At 42.9% G+C, this 10,000-nt stretch overlaps 1 protein-coding gene across 1 annotated transcript in view; it reads left to right on the top strand.

The window, feature by feature from the left end:
- Window positions 1-4,496, top strand: part of LOC138978953 (5-hydroxytryptamine receptor 2B-like) — a 10,373-nt gene extending 5,877 nt beyond the window's left edge. The window contains exon 4 of the mRNA XM_070351765.1: window positions 2,367-4,496. Within this exon, the coding sequence (XP_070207866.1) occupies window positions 2,367-3,749 (1,383 nt within the window). The 3' untranslated portion in view covers window positions 3,750-4,496. The remainder of the gene's footprint in view (window positions 1-2,366) is intronic.
- Window positions 4,497-10,000: the final 5,504 nt, after the last annotated feature.

Below are 10,000 nucleotides of genomic sequence, written 5' to 3'. Positions count from 1 at the left end.
CAGCCGACGGTGCTGTCCTGTAGTTTAGATGTGTATAAATCTGTAGATAGTTGACATATGTTGTTTTGAGTTGTTGTTGGGCGATTGACTTTAATAGAAGGGGGTTGTCTGCTTTAGTGGCTGTTGGGTGAAGGGAGTCTGTTATAATTGGGGCCTCCAGTAACCAGGGGGTTATACCTGTGTGGTTTTTTGACTCACATGCGAAGCAAAAGTGAGTCTATGTACTCACCCGAGTCGTCCGGACGTCCGTCCGGACGTCCGTCCGGAAAACTTTAACGTTGGATATTTCTTGGACACTATTCAGTCTATCAGTACCAAATTTGGCAAGATGGTGTATGATGACAAGGCCCCCAAAAAACATACATAGCATCTTGACCTTGCTTCAAGGTCAAGGTCGCAGGGGCCATAAATGTTGTCTAAAAAACAGCTATTTTTCACATTTTTCCCATTTTCTCTGAAGTTTTTGAGATTCAATACCTCACCTATATATGATATATAGGGCAAAATAAGCCCCATCTTTTGATATCAGTTTGGTTTACCTTGCTTCAAGGTCAAGGTCACAGGAGCTCTTCAAAGTTGGATTGTATACATATTTTGAAGTGACCTTGACCCTGAACTATGGAAGATAACTGTTTCAAACTTAAAAATTATGTGGGGCACATGTTATGCTTTCATCATGAGACACATTTGGTCACATATGATCAAGGTCAAGGTCACTTTGACCCTTATGAAATGTGACCAAAATAAGGTAGTGAACCAAAAAAGTGACCATATATAATAATAATAATTCTCTTTATTTATATAGCGCCTTATCCGAAGTTCAAAGCGCTTTTATGCCGTGTGAGATGGAATTTTTTACACAATATATCACGCATTCACATCGACCAGCAAACCTCAAGCCTGTTAGGCGAATGTTCACCTTTCGCGGCCTTTATTCCAAGTCACACGGGTATTTGATGGACATTTTTTATCTATGCCTATACAATTTTGCCAGGAAAGACCATTTTGTCAATCGTGGGATCTTTAACGTGCACACCCCAATATAGTGTACACGAAGGGACCTCGGTTTTTCGTCTCATCCGAAAGACTAGCACTTGAACCCACCATCTAGGTTAGGAAAGGGGGGAGAAAATAGCGGCCCGACCCAGGGTCGAACACGCAACCTCTCGATTCCGAGCGCAAGTGCGTTACCACTCGGCCACCCAGTCAAACCATATCTCATGGTAGAAAGAGCCAATAAGCACCATTGTACTTCCTATGTCTTGAATTAACAGCTTTGTGTTGCATGACCTTGCATGACCTTGACCGTATTTTGGTAGGAAAAATGTGTAAAGCAGTTCTTAGTGTATAATGTCATTGCTAGGTTTAGTTATTTGACCTTGACCCTGAAGGTCAAGGTCATGTAACGGTCAAGGTCAAGCATGCGAGTCGTATGGGCTTTGCCCTTCTTGTTTTACTATGTTTTCCGGGGTGATGTTCCTACCAGTAAGTAGTGGTTTAACAAAATCACAGAGAGGCGTGGTCTTATCATAGATGGTTTTAGTTTTGTCTTTTAATGTGTCCATGTGAATTATTCATACGAGTGTTTTTGGTGAAGGATTCTAGTACGACTTCACTTGTGGGATTGTCAGTGGTGTATGAGCGCACACCGTATTGAGCGGCGCGCAGTGTGCGTTCTTCTTGTAGTGTTGTGTGTGTGTGTGTGCGGTGTGTGTGTGTGTGTGATATCTGTGCGGTGTATGTGCGTGATATATGTGCGGTTTGTGTGTGTGCGTGATATAAATGTGTGGACTAGGTGGCCGAGTGGTAACGCACTTGCGCTCGGAAGCGAGAGGTTGCGAGTTCGACCCTGGGTCAGGGCGTTAGCAATTTTCTCCCCCCTTTCCTAACCTAGGTGGTGGGTTCAAGTGCTAGTCTTTTGGATGAGACGAAAAACCGAGGTCCCTTCGTGTACACTACATTGGGGTGTGCACGTTAAAGATCCCACGATTGACAAAAGGGTCTTTCCTGGCAAAATTGTATAGGCATAGATAAAAATGTCCACCAAAATACCCGTGTGACTTGGAATAATAGGCCGTGAAAAGTAGGATATGCGCCGAAATGGCTGCGATCTGCTGGCCGATGTGAATGCGTGATGTATTGTGTAAAAAAAATTCCATCTCACACGGCACAAATAAATCCCTGCATAAAAAAATAAAAAATAAAAATATTAAAAAAATCCCTGCGCTTTGAACTGTACCCACGGAATACGCGCGATATAAGCCTCATATTGATTGATTGATTGATAAATTATGTGCGGTGTGTGTGTGTGCGTGATATCTGTGTGGTGTGTATGAGTGATCTGTGTGAACGTGATGTCCGTGCAGGTGTACGCGACCTTGCTGGACAGTCTGCCCCCTGTGCTGAGCAGCGCGCCCGACTCGTTCGACGCAAGGCTGCACTCCCCCTGGTCCATGGCCTACCTGCCGCATCCCAGCGCCGCGCACAGACAGACGTGGTGGCGGCGGCGCGTGTCCGAGTCCAGCTACTCGTGGCGTCAGATGCTAGCGGAGCGTGACGAGGTCATGGTCACCGCCTTCACGTGCGCCCTCCGGCGGCTGTCGCGCAAAGACGACTCGACGTACAGCGGGCCCGGCGGGGAGAGTGGAGCGTCAGCCAGGGAGAGCTGCCGGGTAGCTAGCAGGAACGCTTCTCCCGACAACGCTCAATATCCGGGCCAGCTTGACCCAGGGCTAGCGGTGAGGGAGGAGACAGGTTCACATACGGGGGAGACAGACACTGAGCAGCACTTTACTAGCGAGGAAGGAGAGCGTACGGATAAGGATAAGGGCAATGACAAAGATACGGAAAAGGACAAGGACAAAAACAGGGACAAAGACAAAGCCAAGGACACAGAGCCGCCAGGGCCGAGCGTGACGCAGAGCGAGCCGACCCGTGTGCAGATCTTTGCCGGCCCTCCCTTGAGGTACGAAGACTCTGGGGAGCTGGCGGGGCCACGTCTGCCCATCCTGCTGCACCGTCTGGGGGAGGGCGTGTCCCGTCGCTCCAGCGTGGCACCCAGCTACCAGTCGCCCGGCGTGTCCTTCATGGGCGGCTTCCTCCCCCAACGCCACGCCCTGGACCACGCCCTGGACCACGCCCACCGCCGTCTGACGTCGCTGAGCACCGTGTCCATCTCGCAGCCCGTGCTGTGGGAGGAGATGAAGCTCGGCTCCACCTTCACCGCCACCCTCCTCACCTTCCTCCTGCCCCCCCTCCCCCTCCTCCTCGTGCTGGCCCTCAAACAGTTCACAGCCTGGCGCGTGCCCTCCGCCCTGGAGGCTGCCACGCTGCTGTTGGCTTTTTGCCACGTGGCCCTCAACCCGCTGGTGTACGGCTGGCTCAACGTGCGAGTTCGCCGCGCCATCATCGACAGGTGGCGCCGACTGTGTGGGAGGCGGGGGCGGGGGCGGAAGCGGGGGAGCAGGGTTGGTCACAGAGACCCAGGGGCCATTGATCAGTCACGTGACAGTCACGAGGGCACAACTGCTCGTGACAAAAAAGTGTCTGCTGAAAGTCGGGCGGCTGTTGACGGGAAGGTTTCTGGTGACAGAAACGTGTTTGGCCACGGAAAAGTGTTTACTGACAGAAAATTATCTGCTTACAGTCAGGCATCCGCTGATAGAAAATCCTCCGGTGATAGAAAAGCCTCTGCTGGCAAAAAATCATCTGCTGGGAGCAAAGTCTCTGGTAACAAAAGAATCTGGTGACAGTCGAGCGCCTGTTTACAGTAAATCGTATGCTAAAAGAAAAGCGTCTGCTGATAGAAAAACATGTAATGGCTGAACTGAACAGTCTCTGGTGAAAGAAAGTCTTTGCTTACAGACAATTCTCTGCTGACAGAAAAGCGTCTGGTGTGTGATGAAGGAACTGAGTGCCCGGTGAAATAAAAGCGTCTGGTGTGTGATGAAGTAACTGATCGAGTGCCCGGTGAAAGAAAAGCGTCTGGTGTGTAATAAAGGAACTGAGTGCCCGGTGAAAGAAAAGCGTCTAGTGTTTGATGAAGGAACTGAGTGCCCGGTGAAAGAAAAGCGTCTAGTGTGTGATGAAGGAACTGAGTGCCCGGTGAAAGAAAAGCGTCTAGTGTTTGATGAAGGAACTGAGTGCCCGGTGAAAGAAAAGCGTCTAGTGTGTGATGAAGGAACTGAGTGCCCGGTGAAAGAAAAGCGTCTAGTGTGTGATGAAGAAACTGAGTTTGTCTGACGCCAACAGCCTGTCTCGTGACAGAGTTGTCTTTGTCACAGAGTTGTCTTTGTGACAGAAAGTTGTCTGATGACAGAAAGTTTCCTGATGACAGAAAGTTGTCTGATGACAGAAAGTTTCCTGATGACAGAAAGTTGTCTGATGACAGAAAGTTGTCTGATGACAGACAGTTGCCAGAAAGTTGTCTGATGACAGAAAGTTGTCTGATGACAGAAAGTTGCCTGATGACAGAAAGTTGTCTGATGACAGAAAGTTGCCAGAAAGTTGTCTGATAACAGAAAGTTGTCTGATGACAGAAAGTTTCCTGATGACAGAAAGTTGTCTGATGACAGAAAGTTGCCTGATGACAGAAAGATGTCTGATGACAGAAAGTTGCCAGAAAGTTGCTTGATGAAAGAAAGTTGTCTGATGACAGAAAGTTGTCTCATGACAGAAACATGTCAGAAAGTTGTCTGATGACAGAAAGATGTCTGTTGACAGAAAGTTGCCAGAAAGTTGTCTGATGACAGAAAGTTGCCTGATGACAGAAAGTTGTCTGATGACAGAAAGTTGCCAGAAAGTTGTCTGATAACAGAAAGTTGCCAGAAAGTTGTCTGATGACAGAAAGATGTCTGATAACAGAAAGTTGCCAGAAAGTTGTCTGATGACAGAAAGATGTCTGTTGACAGAAAGTTGCCAGAAAGTTGTCTGATGACAGAAAGTTGCCTGATGACAGAAAGATGTCTGATGACAGAAAGTTGCCAGAAAGTTGCTTGATGAAAGAAAGTTGTCTGATGACAGAAAGTTGTCTCATGACAGAAAGTTGTCTGATGACAGAAAGTTGCCTGATGACAGAAAGTTGTCTGATGACAGAAAGTTGCCAGAAAGTTGTCTGATAACAGAAAGTTGCCAGAAAGTTGTCTGATGACAGAAAGATGTCTGTTGACAGAAAGTTGCCAGAAAGTTGTCTGATGACAGAAAGACATGTAGAATGTTCTCAAGAATCCAGGGAAGGCAGATCACAGCCTATCAATCAGATCACAGCCTATCAATCAGATCACAGCCTATCAATCAGATCACAGCCTATCAATCAGATCACAGCCTATCAATCAGATCACAGCCTATCAATCTACCTGCTGTCTTTACAATTTTATGCAGGTCGTTCTTTTTCGTCTACGTTGCTCTGCCATAGCCTACCAGACAGTCAGAGATATACATTGAGAGAGAGAGAAAGAGAGAGAGAGAGAGAGAGAGAGAGAGAGAGAGAGAGAGAGAGAGAGTGAGAGAGAGAGAGAGAGGGACACACAAACACAGACAGAGACAGACAGAGAAGCAAACAAAAAGAGAGAGAGACAGACAGACAGACAGATAGACAAACAGACAGAGAGAGAAAGAGAGAGAGGGAGAGAGAGAGAGAGAGAGAGAGAGAGAGAGAGAGAGAGAGACAGACAGACAGAGACAGACAGACAGACAGTCAGAGAGAGAGAGAGAGAGAGAGAGAGAGAGAGAGAGAGAGAGAGAGAGAGAGAGAGAGAGAGAGAGAGAGAGACATACCTACAGACAGACAGACAGACAGAAACAGAGAGAGTCACAGAGACGGATAGAGAGGCAGTTTGGGTTGACGGAGCCTCCCCCGGCGGACACGTCCACGCATCATATCTTAGCTTACATAATTAGCAAAACCTCACCATCGGTAATGACAAGAATTGGTCTTAATTGTCTGGAGGCTGACACACAAATTGGGACAGCTATGGCCTTTCAGTGCTTGCAACATTGAAAATATATAATTTCTTGCGACATTTAACTGATGTATGGAGTCCCTGCAAAACACTAAACTAGGTGCGATCCAAAGTGATTCGGATGTAGTTTTATAATCCGTATGTTGTGACGAAAGTACTGCGGGAACCTACATTTAAGACTTCACAATATAAGACTTCACAATACAAGACTTCACAATACAAGACTTCACAATAAAAGATTTCACAGTATAAGACTTCACAGTACAAGACTTCACAATACAAGACTTCACAATATAAGACTTCACAATATAAGACGTCACAATACAAGACTTCACAGTATAAGACTTCACAATACAAGACTTCACAATACAAGACTTCACAATACAAGACTTCACAGTATAAGACTTCACAATACAAGACTTCACAATACAAGACTTCACAATATAAGACTTCACAATATAAGACGTCACAATATAAGACTTCACAATATAAGACGTCACAATATAAGACTTCACAATACAAGACTTCACAATATAAGACGTCACAATATAATACTTCACAGTATAATACTTCACAGTATAATACTTCACAGTATAAGACGTCACAATATAAGACGTCACAATATAATACTTCACAGTATAATACTTCACAGTATAAGACTTCACAGTATAAGACTTCACAGTATAAGACGTCACAATACAAGACTTCACAGTATAATACTTCACAGTATAAGACGTCACAATATAAGACTTCACAACATAAGACGTCACTATATAAGACGTCACAATATAAGACTTCACAGTATAAGACTTCACAGTATAAGACTTCACAGTATAAGACTTCACAGTATAAGACGTCGCAGTATAAGACTTCACAGTATAAGACTTCACAGTATAAGACTTCACAGTATAAGACGTCGCAGTATAAGACTTCACAGTCCCCCCTTTGAGTAATGCGAGACATCCGTCTGAGTTGAGTTTAAACAACCTCCCTTCAAACAACCTCCCTTCAAACAACATCCCTTCAAACGTTTACCGCAGGCTGTCTGTCACACGTAATGTGCTAAGAGGTTTTGAACTGTCAGCACAGGGCCTTACAAAATAAAGTTGTGCACTGATAATTGTGCATGTTTAGTATTTGCCTTGGTTTTTATCACAAGATCAGGAATAGAGAGTACAAAGAAAACCTGTTTTAGTTGTTATCACAAGATTAGGAATAGAGAGTACAAAGAAAACCTGTTTTAGTTGTTATCACAAGATTAGGAATAGAGAGTACAAAGACAACCTGTTTTAGTTGTTATCACAAGATCAGGAATAGAGAGTACAAAGAAAACCTGTTTTAGTTGTTATCACAAGATCAGGAATAGAGAGTACAAAGAAAACCTGTTTTAGTTGTTATCACAAGATCAGGAATAGAGAGTACAAAGAAAACTGTGTTAGCGGAGGGCATAGCTTATTGTGGTTCGCGCTATATAAGCTGTCATTACCATTATTATCATTAATGTGAGATTGCTGCTCACCGGGGTACCCACCCCCTGTACATTTACACGCTGGACAGAAAGACAAGTCATTATTATTGTTTTATTTATTTTATTTTTACAATTTGTATCTTTGTGTTGCATGCTGTTGACTGTAGAACACGACATTAAAAAAACCTTGATCCTTGCACGAGGTCACATATGATATATATATATATTATTATACTAGATGATTAATTTTTTTCTCTTTTTCTTTCTTTTTTTGACCTGAGTTGCATGCAGGCTGCTGCAACTTTTCTTTTTTTCTTTTTTTTTTGGGGGGGGGGGGGGGGGGGGGGGGCGGGGAGCATTCTTCTTCATGGGTCTTTTTTATTTTTTTTCTACTTCTTTTCGCTTATCCTTAATACCTAGCCTGGACATGTATTCTTATGATGGACAATTTTTTTTTCTCTTCATTACAGTTACTCTATCGTTACAGCTATTTCATTCACCTTTGCTATGTCTAGTAGTTTGTGCGTTTGTTTGCGTGTATGTGCGTGTGTGTGTGTGTGTGTGTGTGTGTGTGTGTGTGTGTGTGTGTGTGTGTGTGTGTGTGTGTGTGTGTGTGTGTGTGTGTTGTTGTTGTTGTTCCCATAATTCTGTTAAATAATACCATTTTCAGCGGGACAATACATAACAAGTTAATTAATCCAACGCTCGATGGACAAAAGGCGAGAATTTACAAATTACCAATTACAGTACTAGTTTTCAGCACAGCATCATACGGCGCATATATAAATAACTTTACATTAACTGCACTATACTACTATTTATCTATATTCTTATACACAGTTCAATTTTACTAGAAATTTCGAAGTCGAGCTTGGTTCTGAAATAAGACCTTCATGTTAGTTTTTGGATTTCCGTACTTAAACTGGCTTATGCACATTTTCGATATCAATATAAGGTGATTAATTATGAAGGTTTTCTCTCTGGGGATATCACGTGTGAAATACCCAAAAAGAGCCTCTTCGCAGCTTAACTTTATATTTTTGCCTGTACATTTAAATATGTACCCTTGACATTCCTGCCATATGGGTTGCACTGCTCTACACTGCCAAAAAAAGTGCTCGATGAAGTCGGTTTCGTTACAATACTGACAAAGATTTGTTTGACGAATTCCCATCTTATGTAGCAAAATATTGGTGGGATATATATTGTGTAAACTTTTCCAATGCAATAGACGAAGACGGGTTTCTGTCGAGCATTCGTCAGCTAATTAATTTTCCAGTGTTTATCTTCTAATGTAATATTTAATTTGTTCGACCAAAATCCAGCTGAGCTTGGCTCCTTTATCTCATAATTTAACATCTTTAGGCGAATTTGGCGTGGAGATAATTGTATAAATGGCATATGATCAGAACGGGCCTGACCCGTATCACGCAATAATAGAGCTTTAATGGCAGTCTGTATTGCATTATATTCAAATAGGCGAGACTGTTTATATCCAGTTCGTTCACATATTTCCTCAAAAGAGCACATGTCGTTATCGTTAAAAACATCTTTAACAACGCATATTTTAGCCTTTATCCAGTCATTCATGTATAGCGTTTGCTTCCTGTACCTTATATTTGTATTATTCCATAAGGTTTGATTGCGTACACTTATCTGCTGTTCATTACTGCTTATTTCTTTGATCTTGTGTTTATTGTTTAGCCAGGTGATAAAAGCTTGTTTCCAGAAATATTGCTTTATGGAACCTAGTCCTTTAACATTTTCTGCACTCACATTTGAGCGCAAACAGCATAAGCGTTCGCCCAGATTTAAAAAGGATGCTAATGGAATCTGTTGCCACTTTGCGTTACTTCCGTCCAGCAGCCTCATAATCCATGAAATTAGAAATGATGTTTGTACATCTTTGACATTAGTCATTTTCAGACCTCCATGATTTGTCTCTTGGCACATTACTTTTCTATTAACTTTTTCATAAGCTCTTTTGTTTGAATATTTTTTCTTCCAGATAAATCGGAATAGAGATGAATTTAGCTTATTGAGGAAGTTTTCTGTGGCACATAGAGATTGCAGTGCGTAAGTAAACTGTGACAACATTAATGTTTTGACTATACAACTTTTCCCCATTATACTTAGGTTTCTTTTCGACCATGTTGCTATTAATGAATTTACTTTATGTAGTTTAGGTTCCCAGTTTTCTTCTAGGTTGGAACCTGGGACAGAGTTGTTGAAATGAATTCCTAAGATTTTGATTTGTTTTTTCCAAATAATATTACATGGTCGGTCAGCAGAACATTTATTTATACCAAGCCACAATGCTTCTGTCTTTTGATCATTCATTGCTAACCCTGAAAATTTTGAAAACTGAGTTATAAGATGTAATACGTTTCTTAGGTCTTTCTCATCTTGTAGGAAGAAACTAATGTCGTCAGCATACATTACTAGAAGATTATTAGCGGGTAATCATCTAGTATAATAATACTAGATGATTATTATTATACTAGATGATTACCCGCTTCGCCGGGTACCGGCTTCGCCGGGAAGAAGTAGAGCCGAATACCCGGCTGCGCCT

This window comes from Littorina saxatilis, linkage group LG10, assembly GCF_037325665.1.
Source record: "Littorina saxatilis isolate snail1 linkage group LG10, US_GU_Lsax_2.0, whole genome shotgun sequence".
Classification (NCBI taxonomy): Eukaryota; Metazoa; Mollusca; class Gastropoda; order Littorinimorpha; family Littorinidae; genus Littorina; species Littorina saxatilis.
Note: the sequence above shows the minus strand (reverse complement) of the source record. Positions and strands in the feature narration are given on the sequence as shown.